Genomic DNA, 27296 nt, shown 5'->3' on the forward strand with positions numbered 1-27296 from the left:
TGGATGCCTCTGACTGCTTGATTGTTCCCTGCCAGCCCAACCCAGCAGGTAACTTTGCGTTGGGGTCTCAGAGTAATATCCTGCCCTCTTGCCTGGAGGTAGCCTGGGTTCCCAAGCCACAGGGATATAACGGGTCAAGGAAGGCAGGTCACAGCTGCACATGATTATGGATGGATGGGCAGGAGAGCCTGTCTTGGGCACGACGATACCGCACATCCTTCCCCGCTTTCTCAACCCCCATGTTGCACTTAAAGAAAGGTGCCTGGCACTTTAAGGATCATAACTTACAGATGCATTTTCTTCTGCAGCTCAGGGAGCTGCTCCAGGCTTGCCTCATGTTTTGATCACTGCTGCTGAGAGGGATGTTAGTTATTAACAGAGAGGTGCTTACAGCCCCTGGTAAACCTGAACTCCATCATTGCACAGAACAACAGGAAAGCACAGTGGGGTGCGAAAGCACCCAAGCAGGGGTTGCTTGCTGGTAAATCCTTCACAAATCAAACCTTCTATACCAAACCACTAACCCCCTCCTTCTGAGCAAGGCTCAGGATTTTATATGCTTATTTTGAAGAGGAACAATCTTCTCCCAGAAAGCTGGAATTTAGATCTTACCTCACGCAAGGAGGTCACACGTGTGTTTCAGAGGATGTGGAGAAAGAGGGCTTTGATGTACAAAGCTTGCACACACACAAAAAAAGCCCAACACATTTTTTCTTGCCCTGTGGAATTTTCATGAGGTCTTTCTGAAGAGATGCTTCCCTCTTTTCAGCTTCCTATTTCACTTTGAGGTTCCCTTCCTGCAACACAGACCAGAGAATCCTGTTCTTATATATGAGCCTTTTTAGCAAGGCCCAAGTTATCCAGATTTCCAAGGAATTTAAAAAACCAGAGCAAACAAAGAACTGAATCTAATTTAGAATCTTATTTTTTTAAAAAAAGCTTTTCCCAATGTCAAATTTTTATCATTAATTTCACATCTTCGAGTCTGCTCTCTGCGCAGCCTCCTCCTTGCTTTCCGTGGGAGGAATTGCCTCATTGTACTCATGCTGCATCCTACCTCTTTAGCACTGCCTCCCCTCTCTCCCTAAAACTCTACCATGCACAAAATATGTTAATTGTAACATGGTGCAAATCCATTTTCCTTGGTCTTCTGCTTCAACACATCTTATGCACTTAAGGAGCATCACATCCGTAGGAACCATTTATCCAAGCACCGATGTGCAACCGCTTCAGTGGTGAGAAACAAAACTGGGAAATGATGTTTGGTAACAGGCATATTAAGGCATGCACATCTGTCTGTATCTCTTGATTTACTCCTGCTTATTCATCCATAGATCAAAAAGAAGTCAATCAGAAATGCTCAAACCTGTCACAGGAGGCAAAATAATTTACTGCAATGTTCAAGCACACGGAACTCAAAGAGATACAGAGCACCAGCCTTGTGCTGCCTTGCAAAAAATGGGTAGGGAGGGTGAGTTTAGGGCCGTGCACTACACTACAGCCTAGAAGGCTGCCTTTAATAGTCTCTTCTTTCCCACACTTTCTGCATAATCTCGAGGAACTCAAACTGTTAAACTGTCAGGGGTGTCTAAACCCAAAGCTACATAACAGCTCTCCAGATGGCCTTCAACAATCAGCAAGGGGCTTAAGTCTCTTGGGACTTTAGCTCCCATTTGGTCGTGTAGCGATAAAACAACTCACTGCTTCACTGCAAGGTCCTAGGGACCACAGCAGGGGAAAGCTGTGTCTGTCTGGAGAGAAGTGGTTGCATAGTGTGAAGAGAAAGACATCTCACCTGCTTTTCATTGCAAGTGAGACCATTCAAATCCTGAGCTACCTCTGGATGTTGTTGGCAGTTTATGGACAGAGAAGCCCATCCATTTCCTTTCCAGGACAAAGACCTGACCTTAGTCTTGAAAGCCAGGGACTAATCTGGCATAAAGGGAGGCAATGTTTTCTCCTGCTGCCCCAATAACTGGGCAAAAATCATGGAGTGGAGGTGTACCTGAAACCCAGTTCCATTTCAGCCACTGCAGTGCACAGTGGCCCATCTGCTCCGTGCTGCTTCCCCCACTCAAGAGTAAGTTGCCAGGACCCTGCCAGCCTCTCCAGCAGGAGAGCAGCTCTTAGCGTGAGGAGAGATACAGACCCTGTGGGACAGAGAAACACCCCGTCCACATCTGGCTGAGTCCAACCTGCCCACAATCCCAGAGAGTCTCCATGTGTCAGGATGGCTGTTTCCTCTCATTCAATACAAAAAACTTACAGGCTTACACATTATAACATCCGCACCCCTTTATGTAGGAATTCAAACCTTTGGGGCACTGAGGTTACTTCTTCCCCTTTTTATTGGCAGATGATTCTGATTTACAAGTGATTCAGGCAAATTTATACCATGCTGATTGTCACTAGTTTGCACGCAATTTTTAAAAGAAATATTACTAGCCTCAACAATTCAGCTACTTTCAGATTACTCAGTCCTCGATGAGCCCCATAGAAGAGAAATTTGCTGTGCAAAGGTATCTTTGTCTCTTTCACCTATGTCATGGTTTAACCCCAGCCTGCAACCAAGGAGTGCCACGCAGCTGCTCACTCACTACTCTGCCACAAGAGATGGGGAGGAGAATCCAGGAAAAGGTAAAACTCAAGGGCTGAGATAAGAACAGTTTAATAATTGAAAGAATAAGAATAATTGTAATGGAAAGGAAAGAGAAGGGGAGAGAAATAAAATCCAAAGGGAAGAGAAGGAAACAACAAGTGACCCACCACAGATTTGCTTACCCCTCTGCCCCAACCAATGCCCAGCGGGTCCCCCAGCAGTGATCAGCAAGCCCTGCCAGCTCTCCCCAGTTTATATACTGAGCATGATGTTCTGTGGTATGGAATATCCCTTTGGCTTGTTCGGGTCAGCTGTCCTGGGTCTCCTCCCTCCCAATTTCTTTTGCCCCTCCAGCCTTCTCACTGGCAGGGCCTAAGGAACTGAAAAGTCCTTGGCTTTGTATAAGCATTACTTAGCAACAACTAAAAATACATTATCAACATTAATCTCACACCAAATCCAAAACACGGCACTGCACCAGCTACTAAGAAGAAAACTAACTCTATCCCAGCTGAAACCATGACAGTCTATCAAAGGCAGTGCAGGTGTTTTCACAGTCAGCAATTCCTAAGGAATGATGAGCTTCATATCAAACACTTTCCCAGGTTCTTTTACCAAAAGCTTTTAGTTTTAAGAAAGAATGGAAGAAATGCAGCAGGGGCCTAGGAACAGCAGCTTTTTCCTAAGTCATCTGTTTGTGTCATGAGACAGAAAAAATGGAAATAAGATGCTTCCAGAGGGCCTGTGCCAGGTTACTACTGTGTCTCTTCCACGCATACATTACCTACTGCTGGGCACTCACAGGGGGAAATGGGGTGAGCTGGAGTCAGGATCAGTGCTGGCACTGATAAATGAATGGCCAACAAGCTGACAAAAGAGGGCCAATGCTGAAAAAGGGTCACCGGTTTTGCCGGCAAGGCAGTGGGATGTAACTCAGCAACAGCTCCAATGAATGCAGTCAGGGTCTGTGGCTGGCAGGGAGAGGCAGCAGAAATCCCAAACCCTTTGCAAGGATACCAGTCAGATCAGGGCAGCAACCAAACAGTACAACAGATCAGGGGAGCAGAGCTGGGCTGCACTGGGTGGCCAACCTCCCCACTCTCCATGAGTCCTGAAGGGGCAGCTGCAAGGATGTGGTGAAGTCCTGAAGGGCCAAGGGGTCCAGGAAGGCTGGACATTCTTAAAGAAGGTAGTCTTAAAGGTGCAGGAGCAGGCTGTCCCCATGTGCTGAAAGATGATCTGACGGGGAAGAAGACCAGCCTGGCTGAACAGAGAGCTTTGGCTGGAACTCGGGGAAAGAAGGAGAGTTTGCCACCTTTGGAAGAAGGGGCAGGCAACTCTGGAGGATTGTAAGGATGTCTTAAGGTTATGCAGGAAGAAGATTAGAAAGGCAAAAGCCCAGCTAGAACTCATGCTGGCTGCTTCCATTAAAGATAACAAAAAACGTTTTTACAAATGTGTTGGAAACAAGAGGAGGGCCAAGGATAATCTGCATCCTTTATTGAATGTGAGGGGGACATTGCCACAGAGGATAAGGAAAAGGCTGAGGTACTTAGCATTTTCTTTGCCTCAGTCTTTAACAGCAAGCCCAGTTACCCTGAGGGTACTCAGCACCCTGAGCTGGAAGACAGGAATGAGGAGGAGCAGAATGAAGTCCCCACAGTCCAGGAGGAAATGGTGAGTGACCTGGTGCTCTACTTAGGCATGCACAAGTCTGTGGGGCCAGATGGGATCCACCCGAGAGTACTGAGAGAGCTGGTGGAAAAGCTCACCAAGCCACTCTCAATCATTTATCAACAGTCCTGGCTAACTGGGGAGGTCCCAGCAGACTGGAGTTTAGCCAACATGACATCCATCTACAAGAAGGGCAGGAAGGAGGATCCAGGGAACTACTGGCCTGTCAGCCTGACCTCGGTGCCGGGGAAGGTTATGGGGCACATCATCCTGAGCACCATCACTCGGCATGTACAGGACAAGCAGGCCATCAGGCCCAGCCAGCACAGGTTTATGAAAGGCAAATCCTGCTTGACGATGCTGATCTCCTATGACAAGGTGACCCACCTAGTGGATGAGGGAAAGGCTGTGCATGTTGTCTATCAGGACCTTAGTAAAGTCTTGGACACCATCTCCCACAGCATTCTCCTGGAGAAGTGAGCTGCTTATGGCTTGGATGGGTGTACTCTACACTGGGTAAAACACTGGCTGGGTGGCCGAGCCCAAAGAGGGATGATGAACGGAGTTACATCCAGCTGGCAGCTGGTCACAGGTGGTGTTCCACAGGGCTCAGCACTGGGGCCAGTCCTGTTTATTATCTTTACCAACGATCTGGACGAGGGGATTGGGTGCACCCTCAGTAAGTTTGCAGATGACACCAAGCTGGGGGGAGTGTGGAACTGCACAATAAGGGTCAGCAGGCTCTACAGAAGGATCTGGACAGGCTGGACTGATGGCCTGAGGCCAACTGTATGAAGTTCAACAAGGAGAAGTGCCGGGTCCTGCACTTGGGGCACAAGGGCCCCACGCAATGCTACAGGCTTAGGGAAGAGTGGCTGGAAAGCTGCCCAGCCAAAAAGGACCCGGGGGTGCTGGCTGGCGGCTGGCTGAACATGAACCAGCAGGGTGCCCAGGGGGCCAAGAAGGCCAACAGCTTCCTGGCTTGTGTCTGAAAGATTGTGGCCAGCAGGACCAGGACAGTGATCGTCCCCCGTACTCAGCACCGGTGGGCTGCACCTCAGGTACTGTGTTCAGGTCTGGGCCCCTCACTGCAAGAAAGACACTGAGGGGCTGCAGCGTGTCCAGAGACGGGCAATGGAGCTGGTGAAGGGTCTGGAGCACAAGCCTGATGAGGAGCGGCTGTGGGAACTGGGGTTGTTTAGTCTGGAGAAAAGGAGGTTCAGGGGGGACCTTATTGCTCTCTCCAGCTACCTGAAAGGAGGCTGTAGTGAGGTGGGAGCTGGTCTCCTTTCCCACATAAATATTAACAGGACAAGAGGAAGCCTCTTCAAGTTGCACCAGGTTAAGTTCAGACTGGATATTAGGAAAAATTTCTTCACTGAAAGGGTGGTGAAGCCTTGGAACAGGTGCCCAGGGATGTCATGGAATCACCTTCCCTGGCCATGTTTAAAAAATGTGTAGATGTGGTTCTTGGGGACATGGTTTAGTGGTGGACTTGGCAGTCCTGGATTAATGGTTGGACTTGATCATCTTAAAGGTCTTTGCCAATGTAAGTGATTCCATGAAAAGTCATCACTTACACTAAAAACTAGGTGTAGGTAGCATACACCTGGTAATTTTCTGTCACTCTACTGCTGCTTCTGATTGCTTGTCTCTCCTTGGTGCTCGCCTGCATCTCTGCTCTGATGTGGGAGCTGTGGAAAGGTGCTGCCATCTACCTAGCCCAGGCGGTCTGCTCCTCAGCTCTGTCCTCTGTCAGAAAGCATCATCACCTGTCCTGCCTCCGGAGACACCTTCTGTAGTGGCAGAGGTATGAGCTTTCACCTACATACACACCCACCACAAAAAAAAACCCCAAAACCAAATCAAAACAAAACAAAACAAAAAAAACACCACAATTACAGCTGTGTTTGTTAGAGAGCAACGGCGGGGGCTGGGGGGGGGGGCGGGGGGGAGCATGCAGTTAGAACTGGATTTCTCAGGGAGTTACAAAACAAAAGCAAAGCTGACACGACACAAAGGGAAGACGGTGCATAGGGATGCTGAGAGACCTTGCACAACACACAAGAAATCATTGTCAGAATCTATTTTCTACTGACCTCAAAATTTAAAATAATATCACACTTTGCAACACTAAGGACAGTCTAATGGTCTTGAGTGTTTCTTTCCAACCTCCCACCATGTGCAGCATGCTGTTCAACCCCCTCAGCCTGAATGCCTTTTTTCCCCCCTTTTTTTATGACACAGTAACTTCTCTGGTTCTGAGGTGGTGTCTAAAGTACAGCTATCTTTTACAGACAGGTTGGTTTAGTTCAAAGAATGTTTAGACTGGACTGAATCTGCTTCTGTTTCTGGAAATCATCAGTCCTGTGCATACAGCCTGGAAAAAAAATGAACAGAAATACTTTGGGCCTGCAGAAACTGGAAAACATTTGAGTAAAGGTTTAGTGGGGAAATCATTATCTGTGGGGCATCCAGGTGAGTGAGTCAGCTGCAGGAAAGTGGCTCTGTCCACAGAACGGCCTCTTCTGTCTCAGTCCTGTCGGAATCATGGGGGCAAGAAGTACAATGCAGAGTGAAGAATCTGGACTGCTCTATGGAATGTGATTGTACACAGCACACGTGATGCACTGGAAATGTATTCCTTTAAACTGTGAGTTAAAGAAGGGCTATGGTTGGTTGCTTTGTGAACAGCCGACACTCTAAAGATGCACTCATCTAATTGCTAGTTGTATTAAATCTATCATGTTTCTATTTCTGCATTTAAAAACCCTATGTAATTACTTATAAATAAAATGGGAAAACACCATCTCAAACATGGTGTATGGGGTTCTTTTGGGGAGAGAGATATGACAAAAAAAACCCAACCTGTGTGAGATATGACACATGCATGCATACTTAAAATGGTCAGTGCTCATATAAACCCTGAAAAGAAAATCTACTTTTTAATGATGCGAACTAGCTTCCAGTGCATAGCTTGAGATGCAAGCCTCTGCTTCCACAGTCTGCTCCCTCTTCAACTGTTTATGGTTAACAAGAGGTTGCACAGGCTTTGCTAGCTGCAAGTCAGGGAAACAAAACCATCAAACAGCTAGTGCCTTCTTCTACGGGCTCCATCCAGCTTTCATTAAAATCAGTGGGAAAATCTTCTACTGCCTTTATTCTGACTGACGATTGTACAGAGCATCTGAATCGACTTGCAGACAAAGCGATGCCCCGTGCAGCAGCATGTATCCGCATGCACCACCGTTTCACCACACTGTTCCTTTCCCACGGCCCATGCAGTGGATGTGACCCCACACATAGTGAAACCAGTCTGCAAGGGTTCCCTGCGCTCTGCAACGCTGTACGTCAGGTGTGGACACGGGCAAAGTCAGCTTCTTCACTGGCCTTGGGACGTTGTGGCCACGTAGTTGAGGGAAGTATCTCCAGGAGGATCTCACCAGGAGGCTGGGACCTCATTGGAAGGAAAGCCAAGCAACTGACAGAGAACCGGTGCTCTTTGCCAATCTATAGATCATAAAGTTAAAAAACCCCAAACCCCTGCCTTTTTAAAGTGCCCTATTTTGACTCCGTCACATTTGATACAGGGTTTAAAAATTGCTGGAAATCTCCTACAAGCCTCATGCTAAGGAAAGTGTATGCTTAGGAGTCTCAGAACAACGGGTTCCCTCAGGAGCCCGGGTGCCCAGGGCAGCTGGCACAGCGCAGGGCAGGAGCTCTGAAAAGAGCCTGTGAGCTGAAAATAAAAGTCAAGCAGCACTGCATGCCGCCCCCGTGAGCTGCCCTCCCGAGCACTATACCTTACGCGAAGTAAGGGCCAGAAAGGTCAGTGTTTCTGTTGCTTGTAGCCTTATCCACGCCCTTTGTCAGTGTAACCGTAAGAAAGTGACCCTCAGTGGCCGCGAGTGTGGCGGCGGGCCTTCCTGCGCTGCCTCACGGCGTGCCCTTGCCGAGACCCCCCGCGAGCCCCCGGAGCCCCGCGGTGGGTGGGCCGAGGTGCCGCTCAAGGCGGCCAGTAGGGACGATGAGGGTCCACAGGACGCCATGGCTAGAATTGGCCAGCAGGGGGCGCGGGCGCCCCACCGCTAGGCGAGGGGGCGGGCCCGTCGGCGGGGCGGTCCTTCCTGCCGCCTTCCGTTTAGCGGCTGCCCGGCGCGCAAGGCCCGGTCGGTCTGTGTGGAGCCCGAGCCGCGGCTGCGTGAGGTAAACTGGGTCGCGAAGCGCCTCTTTGCGGTCCCGTGGCCCCGCTGCGGTCCTGTGTGGGAGGCCCACCCCTGGCTGCTGCCGCTGCGGCGGGCTGCTGGAGGCCGCTGCCGCGGTCCGGCCGTCGTCAGCCGTCCCCTCAGCATCTGCAGCCGCCAGCGCCTGGGGACGCCTCGGGGCCTCGCGGTGCTTGGGCCTCGCCCGTGGAGGGGCCGCCTCGGAGAGCTGCGGAGCTGGGGCCGCGGCCCACAGCGCTGGGTGAGCCCGGGCCTTGGGGTGACGAGTCACAGCTCTGGGCCCTTCTCTTGCTTAAAGAATAGCAGTGGGTGGGAGGGTGTCCCTGCCTCCCTGGGCAGGGGTTGGAAGGAGGGGCTGGGGAAACTGGAGCTGGGAGCAGGAGATGCTTCCTCGGGGTCCTGCTGAAGAGCCAGCGTTTTGGCCAGGTGGCTCTCCTGGACAGTGGGTTGGCATGTACAGTGACACAGGTAACCATGGGGTGGCAGCCGGTGGTCTGTGGGTCCATCAGAGAAGCCCTGCTCAGGTATGGCTCACTTAGCCAAACAACTGACAGATGCAGGTCTATCCCTGATCATTTTCAGGCCACTTGAAAGCATCGTGGCCAGGTATGTTTTGTGTGGAGAGGTGACAGATCTGTAGTCTGGAAGGTCTTTGGGTGGGGTGGTATTTTTTGCCTTAAAACTCTCAGCCTGTCTCGTGTCGTCTCATAAAATGTTGCGGTGAGTCCTGTGACTGCAGCAAATGGCTTGGTCCAGGGTTTTCTGGTAGATAATTTCTGAAAGCATGCATGTGTAGGGATGGGGAGGTTTGTGTAGGGTTATGGAGCTGCCTGTGCTTTTGTGTTAATGTAAATCTGCTGCAGGCTTCTTGTGTCAGAAAGCATTTGGTGCGTGGTTGTGACTGCGTAACAAATGTATTGGCTCCTAATGTGGTATATCTGTACTGTGAACTTCTTCCTACATCTTCCTGGTTGTCTGTGTAAATCTAGCTGGATATTTTTTGCATAGTGGTGAAGCCTATCAACTTGAAAAAGAGCAGGAGAGCAATAAAGAGAGGTGATCCACTTGCTGAAGCTCCTTGGAAACCAATGTTCTTTGGTTTTATTTTTACAGAGTATGTGGCTGGGGTCAGTCGTGTGGTTTAATTCTTGAAGGCTTATAGGAATGAATTTTCTCTCTGGACTTTAGCTCTTACTGCTTTGTGGGCTGAATTTCTTAGGCTGTCCTCAAGAACCATTTAGCCCAGTTTCTCTTGATCAGGGTGTGTTAGATGATACCGCCCTCAACTTTCCTACTAAAAAGCTGCTAGCCTTTGCCCTTAGGAAGAGCTGTGCTTCTACAAGCCCCACGTGTTGTGTTTCAGAGGGAACTGGGAACAGGGTACTGTCAGAAAGGCTGCCAGGAGGGGTCTGCTAGAACTGCATTGGGGCTGAAGCAGGTAGCCCGGAAGGGGCTGCTTTGGTCTGGGGGTTACGGGGAAGAGGAAAGAGGGGTACATGCTCCCTGGTGTGGGAGGAAGCCCCTCTCTGCAGTCAGCCAGCTGAGGTAACCTGTCCCACAGTTATGGGTGGTCTTGCAGCTCCAGGGACACAGGAGCTAGCAGAGTTCTGCTGCTGCCAGGATAGAGATTAAACAGAATTATTTTCCTGCCTTTAAAGCTTCTCTGAGCCTTCAAATAACTTTCTGATGTGTGATTTAGAAACTCGTTTTAGCTTGGTAACATAGCAGAAATAATGCTAACTTTCATTTACCAGAAGTGATACCTATTTTCATTTCATTGAGTTGAAGGAGAATTTTAAAGGAGCAGTGAAGACTGCTCTGGAAACTTGTCAGGGTTGGGATATGTCAAATGGTGCTAGCAGTGCTTTCAAAAAATTATTCTTGTGTCCCAGTTCCCAACAAGCTGATTATACCTGTGTAACAGCTGACTAGTGTTTCTTCCTGCTCTGTTTGCAGATAACAGAAGCTGCCTGGTGTCTGAGTGCTTAAATGGGTATGGTTGGGATTGTGGTACACAAGTGCTGCTTTGAATCTTGGGTAGTGCCTGCATGGTGGTGTGGGAACACTGTACCTGTCTGTAGCTAGATGTAGCATACCTATTTCCACTTGAACTCCAGCATTGGGAGTACCTTAAAGGTGCACTCACAGAAGTGTGTAAGACTAGACTAGAGCTGTTGAAGTCCTTGCACCTTAGCCCTTGGCTATGTTGCTGTGCTTGTTGCATGCTCTTAAGACATGGTACTGCTTTTCAGGTTGCTCCTGGTCTGGCGCAGTGTATAAAATAAAACATTTCCTCACTATTCCTTTTTTGTCCAAGTACATAGGACCCAACTCATTCTTAACTGTTTCCCCAACTCATTATGTTCTGTAAGTAATCACACAGATTGAGTCACAGGGTGATATGAAGCTATTTAAGAATACGGGTGGAGGGATTGAAATTGAGAAGGGGAGGGGAGGTGAAAACAAACACTTTCTGCCTCATTTTTGGTGCTGTTATCTGCTGATACCTGGAATAGTTTGTGGAATTAAGCACTTCTAATCCTGAGTGGTGGTCTGAACAGGTGTGCCTTAAGGCAGTAGTTGGAACGTTAGAAACTGAGCCAATCATTTGCTGGCAGGGTCAAGCTTTCCTTACTGCCTTTTGCTGGGCAGTGGCAGGCTGGGGTTCAACTCTCCTGAGCCTGAACCAGAGCTGAGTGAGTGGCAGAGGTGACATGGAGCCATGAGACATGTGGGGTGGGTTCCTCTGCCACTGCTCCTCACCATTTCAGCACAGCCCCAGCCCTTGCTCCTGCACAGTGGAGTGCCCTGGTGCTGTGGGTGGCTGGTGGGAGAAGCTGACAAAATGCAGCTGTGAGAAGCAGAGGCTGGAGAGATGTTGCTCACCAACACCCATGCCCTGGCCTCAAGAGCCCTGTTGGCTCTTCTTTGTCGGGGCTGTGGCAGGGAGCATGGTGGAGCTGAGCCAAGACCTGGCCTGTGAGGAACATAGCCATGCCGGAGATTCCTTCTGCCAAGGCAGTGTGGGTGCTGTGGGGTGCCCCACTCCCTCTCGCTCTACTAGTGCTTCTGCCTCTGTTCAAGCTTTCCTGGGCCACCGGGGACCCTTCCATGCACAGATGAGCAGCCAGGGCCATTTGCCATGGGGAGCAGGGGTTGGTTCTGGGGCCAGCTGGGCCCCTCTGGACTGGCAGAGGCCTGCCACAGCCAAATCCTGCTGGGGGCCCCAGGCCAGTTTCCTCTGGCAGTGCCAGGTACTGTCAGGTCCTGGAGCACCTAAAATTCTAGGCTTCTGCCTGTGCTGGTCCTCTGTGGGTAAATTTCCTTGTTTCTGCCCCTCCTGACCTGTGTACTTGCACTGTGGGGAGGATGGGCTTGGTCTGGGCTGTCCCTTGAACTGTGGAGATGTTTGATTGCAAGCAGAGAGTCTTTCGCACCTGCTAGCCAGAGACCAAGGAGGCGTTGCTCCAGGGCCTGTAATAACTGGTGTGTGGTACCTGTCACAGAATACCACATGGTTGTGGCTGTGTTGCTCAGGTGTGACCCCCATGTTTTCTCAGAGGGGGATAGACCTTTACCTGTGCCACGCTGACTAAACACTGGTTGGTTTACTTCCAGGGTGGATGGCAGGTCTCTGTTTTTGTGGCCAATGGTGTAGGTGTTTCTGTTGTGGCCTGGATCAACTCAAGATGTTGGCACTGGTGCTTCAGAGGTGGAAGGTGGCTGATGGCAGGTAATCACAATCCAGCACCTGCTGCACACTTCCTTCTAAGAACAGCCAGCCTCTGCCCCAGACAGGCCTGGTGACACACTCGGGTGTAGTGGGACTAGCAGCTTGGCCAGATGCCTCTCTACTGTGGACCCCAGCACTAGAGACCAGAAAGAAACTGGGATGGGAAAAATCAAAGCATGACTTGAAAGCTAAACCCTCATGAGATGGTTTTCTAAAGGTCAGAGCTGAGCCTAAATGGACTGCAGTGATGATGTTGCTGCCTGGCTTGGCTGTGGGAGGGTGACATCTTTGGGGTCAGCTCTGTTCCCAGCACAACTCAGGTGTTTGCTGTGGTGAGCAGAGGGAGAGCCCCCTGCAGTCCTAAGTATAGCTCCCTGGTCAGACTTGAGGTAATGAAATGTGTGCTTGATAGGCATTGCAGGCTTTGGGTCAGAATCTGGGATTGGCCTTTGAAGCTCCTCTTCAAAGTAGAGCATGGTTCTGATAAGCTGCATGTGTAGTTAATGCATACTGGCTGTCATCTTTTGTCTTTGCAAGCCTGCTGTCCCCAGTTTGTGCCAGAATCTTGAGTTGGGAGTCTGGCCCAGCTGCAATTTCCCCATTGGTTTGCAGACCTTGTCCCACAGGTTGAGGTTGGGGCAAGCTGCTGGATGATTAACAACTTGCCCTGCTGAGCCAGGTGCTGTTCTCCAGATAGTTTGGATACTGCTTGAGGAGAAAGGGGTAAAGCATGTGCTGCCCCTGGCTCAGGGGGCCTGGGGTGACTGTCAGTGATGGCACAAAAGAAAACTTGAATGACCAGGGCCAGGTGATAGCCCTGACCTGCCTCACAGCACCAGGGCTGTGCCTATTGTGCGGCTTGCCCCTAGTCCCAGTTCCCACGCAATTTGGTGTAGGATCTCCAAGGCACAGGGCTGGGGGTGGGTAGGGGTTCCCTGTCCCTATCCACAAGACATTTCATGCAGGGTTGGGTTTGAGAGGTGTGTCTTTCTAAGCCCTGAGAAACATCAGAGCATTGTTTTCTGGGCTTGAAACTCTCTTGGTATGTTTGGTTGGGGTCTCCAAACCAGAGGCTAGATACTGTTGTTCTGAAGGTCTTCAAAAACTGACAAAGTGCAGTGTTTTCAGAGACATGCTGAAAAGAGAGACTGCCCTGTGCATTTTGGGGCTCAACAGAAGAACAAGTGCTGTGTTTTCAAAACTTTAAAAGGGAGACTCAGTAATTTCTTTCTGTGTCTCAGAAATCTAAGACCAAACTGTGTGTTGTTGGGGCTTGGGAAATAAATTGAGCCTTTAGTCTCTGTCTCACTGCATGAAAAACAAAGTGCTGTGTTTTTGGGGGTTCAAAAGCAGGGACTGAGCACTGCCTTTCTGAAGCTCAGAGAAAGACAGTCTTGTGTGTTTTCAGCACTTGAAAATGCAAGGCTGAGTGCAGTGTTTTCTGAACTCGGGAAGAAGCACCTGAAGTGCTTGCTGTGTTTCTGGGACTTGGAAGCAGAGGCTCAGCTGGCCATTTTCAGCCCCCAAAACAGAGGCGTGCGGGGGTGGAAACTTGGGTCGCAACAGAACATTTGGAGACAGAGGGGGCTGGAGGGAGGGTGTTGGGGTCCTGGTGGATGAGAGGGGGTTGGGCAAGGCCTAGTTGCTCAAAGGGAGGCCAGCACATGCTAAGCCAAATTACATGTCTGAGATCGCCTTTTCCCTCAGACTCTCTTCATGTGTAACGCTTTTTTTTCAAGGTGTGCATGGCCACCAGAATAGTTAGTCAATATAAAGACTAAATACATGTATGGCAGTTCACATTCACATACAAGTTATGACTGATTGATTTATGATCTTGCCAAAAGTCCAGATTGCTGCAATTATCTGGAGCTTTAATTGTCTTGTAACAAGAGGGAGCATGCAGCAGTTGAAATGTATATGAGTTGGAGCTTCTTGTAACTTGAGCTGGAACAAGATGGAGCATCCATCAGCTGGAAGAGCTGGAGCTGAAATTAGCCGAGACAGAAACAAGTTGGAGCATCTCTGAGTTGCAGCTGCAATTGAAACAAGCATGAGTAAAACATGCTGGAGTGTCCATCAGCAGGAGCAGTAAGAAGCAGGAGCTTCAACAAGGTGGAGCTTGAAGTACCTGAACCTGAAAGAAGTTGGAGCATCCATGAGCCAGACCTGTATGAAGCTTGAGCTGAAATGGAAACAAGCTGGAGTGAAACAAACTGGAATGTAGATCAGCAGGAGCATCTCACTGCTGTGAAGAGCTGGAACTGAGATTACCTGAACAGCTCTGGCTCCTGCTGCTTGCTTCCTGCAATATAGAGCTGAAGCTGGAAGAAGCAGGAACTGAAATTACCTGGGGTGGTAATGCACTAGAGTGTCCATGAGGTAGAAGTATAAGAAGCTGGAGCTGCCATACAGCTACATTAGCTAGAGCTGTAACAAACTATGGTGTCCATCAGTGACCTGTGTTCCTAGTGCAGTTGGAGTAGCATCCACAATCTGTAGCCTCTGGGTTAGCTAGAGCCAAGCTTACCCACAGCTGTAACAGGAAGGAGCATCTGTAAGAAATGCTTCCTGGCTGGATCTGAAATTACCTGGAGTTAGAGCATCCATCAGCTGGGGTGTCCCATCAGTCAGATTCGTATTTTGAGGCTGTCCCCAACAAGGAGCTCTTCCCAGTCCAGCAGGAAGGCCTGCTGTCCTTACATGAGTGGGGAGCCTTGCCTCTTCCCCTCCAGCTCCCCTGGGGCAGCCACGCTGTGAGGGGGTGCAGGCAAGGCAGTGTCGGCGTCTCCTCTGTATCTGCAAAAAGGGAGTGAAACTGAAATCTTGCTTTTGGCAGAGGCTGCCCAGTACCACACATGGGAGGTGAGGAGGAAGAAATGACAATGGGAGAGCTTGGGCCTCAACCAGAAAAAAACATTTCTTCCCCAAACAGCAGGTGAGAATGTGCACTTCCCTGAAACCTTCCTGCTCAGTGAGGAGCACTTCAGGCATTTACAACATCTAACAGTACTGGGGATGAGGATGGGCTGCCCCATCCAGAACATGGCCTGGCACACCACTTGCCCCTCTCTGGCTTCCACCCTCACCCTGCCCGGGAGTGGGACTGGGGGAGCTGCAGGCTGCGCTTCACATCCTGCTAGATGTCATAGCCACGTCCAGTGCTAAACATCAAATAAAGCTGAACCAAGCCAGGTGGGTTTCAGCAGGGGCCCAGAACAACCAGGAACTCCAGGGGGAGCAGGACAGGGCTGTCCTAGTATGGCTGTGTGGAGAGTCATGCCAGAACTTGCTGGGTGCAGGCTCGGTGGTTGCTGATGGTGTGGGGAGAAGCTGCCCTGGGACCGGACTGATGCAGGAGCTTCTCTCTGTTTCCTTGCAGTGACCTGTCCCAGAACTGTGGGGCACAGCCCCAGTCCTTGGCCTGGTCCTGCTGCAGCCAGGGCTCCGTTGCTGGTGCAGATGCAAACTGCCCTGCAGCAGGACATTTAACACCACCAGAACCTGAAAGCAAAAATGTTTTCTTTCCAAGCAACAGCCACGCACAACAGAGATGAGAGATGCAGCCTTGACCCTGCTACAGCCTGGGAGTGATGCCAGCCCCAAACCACCCCACAACAGGAATGGTACCACCACCAGAAACCACAAGCATGGCATGTTTTTCTCCTCAAGCACAGACAGGCACAGCTTTCTCAGCTTGGGATGCTTCCAAGGTGCCTGACCCTGCCAGAAGCCCCTAGAACATGGCACAGCTGCTTGCCTGCCTATTTTAGAGCACTTGCTGAATGTTTTTCTCCCATGTTGGTGTCCCCTGGCACTGCCTGTGTTGGAGTCATGCTTCTTGCCCTGGCCCAGGCTGAGCTTTTCTGCTGCTTGGCTTCCCCCTGCACCATTGCTTGTGCTGAAGAAACCAGTCATGAAGAAGCAGCTGCAGCATCATGGCTGGGAGGACAAAGCTCTTGCTTGAGCAGGAGCTCCTGGCCCTGGTGCCAGGGCCATGCTATGGCAAGCCAAGAAGCAGTGTTGTGCCTTATTACTCCAGAGTGGCCAAGGATCATGGCAAGTTTCAACAAGGACCTGCCTGCCAGTCAGACACAGTGGTAAGAGCTGGATGCTTGGCACCACTGAAACACAGCTAACAAACTGCATTATGGAGAGCCCAGAGCTGCCCATCCAAAATATCCCGCAGTGGGAGCTCCCTGTGCCTGGAGGTGTCTGGTGCCAACACCCCTTCTCAGAGACACTAAGTGTCGTAAGAGTAAGGAGCCTGGCCAGGCTGTCCCTGCTCTGCTCCCCCAGCCATCCCCAACCTCAGCTGCACAGAGACTGCTGCCAGCAGCTGGGACTTGGGTGCTCTCTGTGGCTGCTCCCTGCAGGCAAGAAAACCCATCACCGAGAGTAAAGACCAGTTTTGAAGATGTTCCCTCCCCTCCCACACTGCTCTTGCTACTGCAGGCTGAGGCAGTTTTGTGTATAATCTACCAGTTTCCTCAACCATGTGCTGAGCTCATCCATGAGGTGCCCTGGCAAGGACAGGAGTGATGCTGGGTTACTATTTGGTTCCCTTCTTTGTCTGGGAATGTGTATTCACCCTCCAGGCAGGTGCCAGCTGTAGGGGACCTGTGCTGTGGAGCAGACATGAGGCCCCATCCTGCCTTCTGGTGGAGTTGTCCAGGGATGGCAGAGCAGTCTGGGCTCCTGGCATGACCCAGGGATGGCAGCCCATTTCCTATGCCTGCCTGGGAGCCACAGTCTGAGATACACCTGTGTGTGGGGAATGCTTGTACTCACTGCTGGGCCCTGGCTGCCAGAAGGCCTTGTCTATCCCCTCCAGGTGCCCAAGGCCTCTCCACATGCACAGTCTTCCCATGGTGACAGCTGAGAAGAGAAATATTTTAATGTCTCAGACAACGTCTCTTATGTCATCAACCCCTAATCAGTGCTGAAAAAAAAGCAAAGGGGAGGTGTGAGGTTAAATATATGAAGGGTTGAGAGAAGGATCACAGAGAACAAAATATTCCAGCCAAACAAACAGATGACTTATCTAAATGTTAACCCTACCTGTAACATGTGACTAACTGATGCCTTCAAACCACTGTTGCTTTCAAGTTTCAAACAAAAAATGAGATGACATTGAAAACCATTGCATAAATACAAGAAATGCTAAATTCGGTTAAAGTACCAGGTTTATGTGTTTCAGAAGAAGGAACCCTGCAGATATGAACCAGCACAGGGGACTGGAAAACAGTCATTGAAAAAGATGAGCTAGGCAGCAGGTTGAAGTACAGGAATGAATGTGCTGTTTGTAGGCCCCATTATAACCCAGGACACCTACAGAGAAGTAATGTAAATCACTACTGGTCACCCTCTTAGCTGCTCCCATCTGCCTTCCATTGCACAGGTGCCATCATCTGAGCTGTGTGCAGCTCACAGGTCTGTGGTGCTCTGCTTCAGCTGCTCCAGTTGTCTCATCCTGTGTGAAATAAGAAAGGAAATGAATGTCATCTGCAACATGAAAAGGGAAAAGTATAACACTTTCCTCTTTTTTTTTTTTTTTTTTTTTTCTTTCCACAGGTGAACTGCCATGGCTGCAAGTCCATCTTAAAGGCAAAAGAAAATGTTCATCCAAGGTGATGAGCACAAGATCCAAGCTACTTGTACCTCCTCAGCAAAGCGCCATTTCCTGTGGCAGGGAGGGTGGCAGCTGCTCTTACTGACTGTCCTCCTGAAAGCAGCAAGCATGATTGACTGCTGCTATATTGGGCAGTATAAAGAATTAAGGGGATCAATCACTGGGACAGTTTCTGTGCCTGGGTGCCAGGAGCGATGCCAAGATGCTCTCTGATGTCAACTCAACATGCTGCACCTCAATGAAAGTGAATGTGACTTGAACCGAACAAAGCCCTCTGGCTCTGGGGGCTGGGGTGGCCACAACCCTGAGCCATCCAGAGGAAATACCTGATTTTGGGATTGCCTAAAATCAAGCTGCAATTGCATCCCATGGGGGATGTCAAACATCGCTGGAGGAGAAGTATTAAGCCTGGAAACACATTGCCAGCCTGGCTGTGGTTCATACAGAGTGCAGCTGTGAGCAGCTGAAGCAGCCACTGCCCTAGCCAGTGGTGCAGGAAGCAACAATGTGAATCTCTGCTTGAGCAGAACCATCACACAGTGCAGGAGCACCAGCAACTGTTTTGAGAGGGCAGAGACGTGAGCCCCAGCTGCTTGCTTCAGGCACAGGACCTGTAATGGAGCCTCCCATAAGAATGCTGCAGCGCTCTCACCTTCCTGCCCAACCAGCTGCATATGTCCAATGCAGCTAGTGGCACCGATGGATCTGCAGTGCATGTTTTTGTGCTGGCATTGTTACCATGAGCAATAACCTGCAGGACCAAGAAAAAGCACCGGGAGGTCCAAGTGACTGACAGACCAGATGATGTCCCCAGCAGCGGGTACAAGGAGTTGGTGTTTCTAACAGCACAAGCACCTCCTGGGCCAAAGCCCAGTATCATGAAAGCAATGGGCAGTGATGCAGCATCCCCCAACTGTGTTGGCCAGTGGATTCCCAAGCAGTGAGAGAAACCGAGAAGCGAGGAGCAGGTGCTGGGCCTCAGCCAGAGCCCAAAGCCAAGGGTCGCCCCATCACAGCTACCAACCCCCACATGAACCTGCCCCAGCAGGGCTTGTGTTCCTGTCACTGTATGTGTGGTTCCTCTGGCCCTGGGGCTTGCATCAGGGGGGCGTCTGGGTGCCAGGGCAGAGGATTAGACTGGGAAAAACGGGAAACCTACTACACCTTTCCCTCCAGCAGCTTACCGTGCTCAGCACCCTCATCTCATCTCTCCCCCAGAGGCTACCTTCCTACAGCACAACCCCATACCCAGAACAGTCCGGCCCGTGGCTCCCTGGGGATGCCCCTGCCTGAGGATACCGTGGGTGGCCCCACGCGTGGCAGGGGGAAGATTTGCGGAGCGGAAAGGGAGGCAACAGTGGGCGGGGACCGTAGGCGTGACTGGGTCATGCCCTGTTCCGAGACTCTGCGCTCGTACTCGGCTCTTCCCCGATTCGGGGGTGGGACGGGGCCGGACGCACCGCGGAAGCCCCGGGACGGCTTCTCGTGGGCGGGTGGAGAACAGCACTTGGCCCCCGGCAGGTGGGGCCCGGCACCGAGCAGCAGAGCGCGCCGCAGGGCCGAGAACAGGCCCCGATGCTCCTGCGGGAGAAAAGCCGCGTCTGAGGCCGGGGTAGTTGCCCGGTTCTGTTCCGCTTTGTGCCGCGCCGGGGCAGGGGGGAGGCGGCGGGGCCGGGCGCGTTACGGGGCGGTGGGTCGTGGATGTGGGTGGGTTCGGGCTCTGTCCTGCGTCTGGGGGGACAGAAGCGGCCCCCGGGCCGAGCGCTGCCCCCAGGGTCGTTGGCAGCTTTTGGGGGCTGCGGCTCGGGGAAGTAGGGGCCGCGCCATCTGGCTTTTAGCTGCTGTTCAGGGCGGGGAGGGGCAGTCTCTGCCGTTCCTGGCGCGGGTCGGGCACCCCGCAGTGCCAGGCGGGTCACTGTGCCCGCACGCCGGGGAAGGGCCCCGGCTGCAGCCGCCGGCGCTTGCTGGAGGCGGCCCGGGCCGCCCTCCCGGGGTGGCTGGGCGGTGCTGGTGATACCGGAGAAGTAAAGCTTGAAATGGCAGTAGTAAATCGAGGTCATGCCTGTGCTGGTGCTGCCCGGGGCCGAGCCCTCCGCAGTGCCCTAGCACTCCTCCAAAGTGCATGTGGGGCCCTGGGGGTGCAGGGTTGTGGGGTGGCTACATGCTCTGACCCCTCCTTCAGCATTGCACATGGGGACTGCAAAGGGGGTCAGAGAGCAGACAGGGTGAGCTGTTTTGGGGGTTGAGAATGGAGACCAGGTCTTTTGTTCCTGGGGCTTGAAAACCGGTTCCTGCACCTGATTTGGGGGCTCAGAAACAGCTGGAGTTGTGCATTTTCAGGACGTGGCAGAAAGGTCTAAGTCGTGTGGTTTTGGGCTCGGGAACACAGGTCAAGTCCTGCATTTTGGGGACTTGGGAACAGGCTCAGCAGCTGAGGGTTTGGGCTCAAAAATGGGCACTAAAGCTGGTTTAGGGGCCAAATGCAGCAGCCAGCTTGGCTGTTTGTGTAGGTGGGAGGCCATTGGAGGCTGTGCGGGAAAGTAGGGGGTGGGCAGGGTGCATGGGTGCTCGCCAGAGGTGAGAGTCTGGTTGTGTTGGACCCTGAACTTCAGGAGGCCAGTGTGCAGCAGGCCAAACAATGTCTGAGGTGGTCTCTGGGGGGAAGAGCACTTTTCAGACCCCCATGCCCTCTTCAAATCTAGCTTTTTGTATGCTGCTTAGAATAGTTATTAAGTAATTAATCATACAAACTGATTAATGTTTATACAAGGCACAGCTCTGACATTTAATAGTAATAGTCAAGTTATGATAGCGATTGATTTATGACCTTGTCAAAAGCCCAGGCTGTTTGAAGTAGCTGGAGCTTGTAAGGAGAAGGAGCTGAAATCAACTGGAGTGGTGTTGTAGAGCTGGGGCTTCCATTAGCCAGAACCATAGCAAGCCAGGAGCTAGAATGAGAAGGGGGGTCTGCTGTCTATAGTATTAGCTAGAGCCAAAATTCTGTGGCTGTAGTGAGCAGGAGCTGCAGTTAGCTGGAGTGTCTGTTCTCTGGAGCATCCATCAGCTGGACTATGCTCCCAGCATGGCTGAAGCATGGCCAGGCACTGGCAGGGCTGTCCCCAGCAAGGAGCTCCTAGCAGCAGGGGAGTCATCTTTTCTGCCAAAAGGGAGCCCAGCTTCTTCCCTCAGGGATTAAATCCATGCGGTGTGCCCCTCTCTGTGCAGAGGGTCTCTCCAGGTCCCATTCCTGAAGGTAGAAGTGAGTCCCCTGGCTCTCCTGGGGCAGCCCTGCTGTGAGGCACCATGAGCAAGACGGCAGCACAAGGCAGTCTTCTCCTTGGTCCCTGGCAAAGGTGAGAGAAACTGGCCAGAGCTGGGGTGCACGGTCCAGCCCTACATGGCACCTCTGGCAGAACCCTCCACTCTGTTTTCACCCAGCCAATGGTGGGACAAACAGGTTCATGTTTTGCCTTTTCTTTTCCCAGTGTCACCTTCTGCATCACACGAAGAAAGTCTTGCATGGATTATTTCACTTGCTCGTCAGGTAGTTGCATGTATGGGGCTGGGGGAGTGGGAGAAACGTTTCTGAGTTCAGGGGCACTACAGATGCTCCACATTAATTCAGAGAAAAGGCAAATTTCCTGCCAGTGCAGAAAAGCTGATGAAAAATTTCAGCGCATGCCTCATTCCTAAATTGGTCCCTTAGTAGTTACAAATGTTTTCCTTTCAGATAAAAGAGCAGACTTTCATCTATAATAAACTAAGACCTGCCTGTTACCCTTTTTAGGGTCAAATGTGTTTCTTCTGTTTCCTCGTACTAATTTTATGGGCAAGCTGGTTACAGCCTTTTATTTTAATATGCGTAACTAAATTTTTAGTAATACATGGTGTCAGTATAGTTAATTTTTGAGCACTGAGATACCAGTAGAAATGTAATGAATGAAACATAATGAAAACTGATGTTTAAACTTGATTTTTTAAATTTATTTTTGTTAGAGTTGGCATTTTGTCATGGCTCAATCCACTGTTCCATGCAGCCTTCAGTCTAGAACTTTTAGGTGAAAAAAGGTTTGTCCTTCCAAAAAAGCACTAGTAATTCATAGGATTGAGGTGTAGACCTGGAGAGTTATTTAAGTACAAGATTAGAATGAATTTCACTTAATGTTGCTGCTGTTTGCCTTCACTTTCATCAATTTCCCCATGGCTCCATCATGGCTGGGAGCTCTGAATGGTACTTTTTCAGTCTCAAACATGTTTTTTTCCCCCAAGAGAGGCTACATTTAAAAGTTAATTAGTTTCCTCACAAATGTGTAAGTCAATTATTAAAACCACAAATATGACACTGGTTTTACAGATCTGGACTATTTCTGAACGCATATTTGTCACATGCAAATGTCATTGGGATACAGTTCGTCTGCACTTCATGCTTTGATGAGATGATATGCTGAGACAGGCATGAACTCCAAAAGGAGTGGAAAAAAAGAGATACAAGGTCACAGGGGTTTTTGTTTTGTGTGGTGTGTAGTGTTTTTGTTGGTTGGTTGGGTTTTTTTGCAGGGGGTATTTGGTGGGGTTTTGTTGGGTTTTTTTTGGGGGGAGGGAGGGGCGGGGGAAGTATTAAATGAAAAAAAGTGCAATGTTGACTGGTGCCAGCCTGCAGAGCTCTTGTGCTGTCTGACCTCTCCATTTCTTTTCTTTCAGTCCTCTTACATGGCTGTAATTGTCATAATTTTAGAAGAGCAGTTATGTTACTTACCTGTGTAAATGTGCTGGTAATACCAGGAGGGTAAATGCTTAAACCACTGGTGAATAACTGGGCTACAAGTAGAGTATCTGAAGGAAGCATAACAATAAAAGGAAGCAAATAGCAAGTTTCCAAAAAATTGTCAAACATGTGTGTCAAACACATCAAAGTTCTGTTGGCAAATATTGTTTGGCAATGTGTTCAAGTGGCTATTTTTGGTAAACATAAATTTTCAGGATATTCAGGGTTTGCCACGATGAGAGACGGGACGCTGCTTGATGCAAGCAAATGTCAATTTATTGTATACAATCACAAGTTTATATATGTTATCAGAGGCCTTGCGCTTTAAACAGGTTGGTTCTTTAAACTAAACATTACATACTAGGCAATCCTGAATTGATTAACTACAAACAAAGGACACTTTAAGTAAGTTTTTTCAGTCATCAGTTAACAGCAATGTGTTAATTCTCCTTGGGCTATCTGTTCCTCATTCCCTTATCTTGTTATCTATTCACATTCCTTGGCCTCCTGAGGTTTGTAGCCGGCCTCCCAAGGTTTATGGCCGACAAGCTCCAGCACATCCCCGCTTATCAGTTGGACCATACTTGGAGACTTGCCTCTCAGGCCTTATGGAGACTTGCCTCTCAGGCCTTGTCCCACAAGGGTTGTGTGTGGCAAAGCATGTCCCTCTGTTTATGTGTCCTGCTACATAAATAGCATCAATCAACAGCACATCCAGCAGCAGGGCTATTTTTCCCTACACTCAGTATTGCCACAGTAGAGCGGTGATATTTAGACATAACAAATGAGTTTAGGAATGGAAGGAGAATGCCTGTTTTCTGTAAGGGCTGTGAACGCTGACCCTTTTCTCTATTTGCTGCTTCCTGTGCACATAATAAAGCTGTTTCATTTTTCTCCCTTGTTTCTGGTCTAAAAATTTCAGAAGCTGTTGCTGTTGTGGGTGTACAATTTGTGTTACTGCATTTTTGTAGAGTTCTAGTTATGGATCATTTCTGCTGTGGTGAAGTGTCAAGGTAGAGTTTTCAGCTTAAACCTTAGAAACTACATTCACTGAAATTGGTGTAGGTGAAACTGACCTGGCACATGCACCTGTGCTCACTGGGATGCTCGGTGTCTCCTCATTGAAACAGCAGGGTGTATGTGGACATGGTAGAGGTGTGCTCTGGGTCTGACAGCGTTCTGTTACTTTCACTGTTGCAAGATGGAATAGAGTATGTGCCTGTTAAATCTAAGGACAGTCAAAAGTTGGGAGGAATGTTAAGCAGCTTTGGTGGCACAACTGCAGTCTTAAAAGATCTTGACTGTTTGGAGAAATGGCCTGAAAAAAATCATTCCTCTTGTGCAAGGAGGCAGTTCACAAGGACAGATGTGTTGCTGTACTCTTAAACAAAAATGTTCAACTTGGGACATATAGGGTGAGGAAATCGTGTCTATACGTAGACTTGAGAAATTACATGTAAGTATCTGTCTGTCACCTGCGTGAAGCTATGGAAATGGTTCAAGTGAAATTGAAGCAGCCAATGAGTCAAATAAAGGCACAGTTGTCTAAAAAATGCAAAAGCTTTAGTGGCCTGTATCAACAACCATACTAAAGATGGTACAAAATAATTTTTCCTCCACTTGGTTGTAGTCTTCACAAACATTCATAAAAAAGAAGCTTTAGATTCCTACCCAGCTTTACACTGAAGTGTTTTTTCCTTTCTCAGCAGAATGTCAAGTGCTACCCTTTCACTGTGGTTGTCTTTCTTCTGCCATGAAAGTACAAGATGAGTGGAAAGAATCTGTAGTGGTCTGCGATTACAAGGTATGTCTATGATGTGTGGCTGCATTTTTCCTAAGGTACTTGTAGTATGGACTTTAAAGTTGACATTAAGAATGTGCCAGATCTCCTTGTGTACTTTTCCTCTGAAATACTTTAACACCAAGAAAAAAAAAATAAGGTCTGTCCTGGAGCATGTTATGCCTATGCAAAGCTTTATTCCCTCCATTTATTTTCTTTTCCTGAAAGCATAATCCTCTGTTTCTGTGTGATTACTATTAAATGATAATGTGAAAATGATTTTGTACTAAAAGAGGAAAGAAACTCTTCATAGGAGTTCAGATGTTCATGATGAAAGCTTTATGCTTTTTCAGTCAATAAGTTTTTTAAGTATAGTAGTACCCAAAAACCTTGCTGAGATAATAGCATGCGTACTAAAAGCAATCAAGGTCAAAGAAGAGACATGGACAAAACAGGACAAATTGGCTTTGCCTGCCCATGTTTTCCAGGCTTTCCTGAGAAACATTAGCAGCCTTGTAATTAGTGATAGTGAGTCCTGAGGTGTTTTTGGTGAGTGATTGCTTCAATAATGTCTTTTTTTCCTTAACCTGCGATGTGTAATGTTTTGCTTCAGTTGGAAAGAGATTTTCCACAATGGAAATCTTTCTTATTCAAAGAAGGTGCACTTTATGAACTTGACATCAGATTGGATCTTCAGAGACGATGTACTTGGCAGTAGAAATAAATCATCGGCCACAAGACTTTTCACTGTCTTAAAAAACCCCAAGAAAACTCAGTTTCTTTCCAAAGACCCAAGTATAGCAGGTCTTCCAAAAGCTGATGACATCGCTGCTCTTTGGGTTCTCAGTCGTAACAGTTGAGATACAAAAACATATTCCTCTGCTTGCTTCACTGTAGCCAAAAGCATTAGCAAATCTACAAATCCTTTTTGATAGCCTTATGTATTGCAGCGCTAGAGACCTGACTTTTTAAATTTCTTTTAAAAAATAAAACTATATGGGGGATCTCTTATCTCACTGATAATTTTTTTTTTAATTTCATTTATGAGGGGGAAAAATGTTATACTTGACAAACTGACTTGCATTGTTTAAACTAACTGCCAAATAGCTGTAGCATACAATTTATTAGGAGTATTTAAGTAGTTAGGCATTTGTTCTAAATGTTTAAAAAGAGAGGCAACTGAATATTACGGGTTTTTTTCCCAATATTTTGCTGGAATGCTCTAAAGTTCTTTCATTTCTGTCTTGCTTTCAATAGTGTGTTTCACTGGCATTTCAGTAGCATCTGTCTCGGGCAGTGCAGCTGGCCAGATGTCCCTACCAATTATGTAATGCACAAAAAGCCCTTAGTCAAATTGTAACTATATTTTTGAGATAATTTGATGGTATTAATTCACAGCTATGCAAGTGACATTAATGCAAAAGAAAATTAAATACTTTACCAGTGTAAGTATTTTTAGTGGATGCATATAAACATACACACCCCTTTTCACGTACATACATTGCCCTTTTATAAAGGGAATTAACTGAGATTTGTTAGGTTTACTTTTTAAAGTTTTACACTTCACTTTCAGCTTTATTGACCAAGCAAGCAAGTTGTGCAGCACCGTGAGGGCTGTAGCTGTTGTGATGGATCTGTAAGCGTAGATTCTGATTACAGTACAACTTTGCCCTGCAGCCTCACAGGGTTATCTCCCTTCAGCAGTGCTGTAAGGAAGGATAAGACATTTCCTACACTGGCAAGAGTGTTTACTTTTGTGCTGACAATGTGTTCAATGTCAGTTAGTCTTAATACTGAGAGTTCAAATCACTCTAGCTTTTAAAGGTTGTGTTGTATCTTGAACTGACCTGTTTACCTAGAATCCTTTAGCTGAACTACTATCCTATCCCTTATTTCAACTGAATTCCTCTATTGTGCCTAATTTTTTTAATATGCTGAAATGTAGTTCAGGATTTTTGTTTTTCAGATCTCTTGTTTCAAGCGCCTCGTGATGCTCAATAAGATACCCTGCAGCCCAGGTTTGCCTGCTGGTTTTTAAGGTAAGGGGCCAGCCCTGTGGCCAGAGGCTCCTGGCTCTGTTTCCAGTGTGTGCCCCGCAGCCAGGGCTGTCTGATGCGGAGTCTGGGGCTGACAGGGACTGGGGGCATTTGTTCTCCTGGGGAGCCTGTCCCAGTGTGGAAACGGAGTGTGAATGTCACGGTGCAGAGCCTGAGTGAGGCACCATCCTAGGGTACACTGCCCCTGTGCCATGGGACAGCCACCAGCTTGTGAGATGGGGGCTGGGGGGGGCTGCAATCGTTTTGGGAGCTGCCCCCCCTTTATTTTTCTAGCAGAGTCCCTGCGGGGCGGGGGGGGGGGCGACGTTTGCATATGTAAATAGCATTATTAAAGTAACAAGAGTAACAAGCTGCTGGTCAGGACGGTGTTCCTCATTTTGTGCCTTTTTTTGGGGTGTGAATGAAAGGGGATGGGTTCTTGGGGGGTGACAATGTCATTTGGGGCACCCCAGTGTCACTGGAGGGATGCCAGTGTGGCGTAGGAGCAGCTGAATAAGGGATGGGGGGTGTGTGGTGTCACAGGGTGAGATTCTCTTTGTGGGACAGCCCAAAAATGCCAAAAATTCAGAGGGGGGTGGCCACCAAAAAAATTAAAAACTGTAAATATGGGTGTAAGACATTGAAATAGAGAAAACTTCTCATTTTTATATATTGAAAAATAATACATGTAAAAGGATTTCAAAACAAAAACCTGTATCTGCTATATTATACAAAGGATTTTAGAATATAAAAAAGTGGAGATTTAAAGGTTTTTAAAATACAAAAAATAACTGTATATATAAATTAAGAAATAAAAGTCTTTAAAATGAAAAAAAACCCCTATATATATGAAG

The 27296-nt window shown here is 48.8% G+C and overlaps 1 protein-coding gene across 1 annotated transcript; it reads left to right on the plus strand.

Annotated features, from left to right (window-relative positions):
• Positions 1–8407: 8407 nt before the first annotated feature.
• On the plus strand, positions 8408–21638 carry LOC121084912. The gene is made up of 4 exons (XM_040586989.1): positions 8408–8737; positions 15069–15167; positions 17804–19906; positions 21347–21638. Exon 3 carries the CDS (start codon positions 18892–18894, stop codon positions 19873–19875), a length of 984 nt encoding a protein of 327 aa, XP_040442923.1. The 5' UTR covers positions 8408–8737; positions 15069–15167; positions 17804–18891; the 3' UTR covers positions 19876–19906; positions 21347–21638.
• The last annotated feature ends 5658 nt before the right edge of the window (positions 21639–27296 follow it).

The sequence above is a fragment of the Falco naumanni genome, chromosome 1 (assembly GCF_017639655.2).
Source record: "Falco naumanni isolate bFalNau1 chromosome 1, bFalNau1.pat, whole genome shotgun sequence".
Taxonomy (NCBI): Eukaryota; Metazoa; Chordata; class Aves; order Falconiformes; family Falconidae; genus Falco; species Falco naumanni.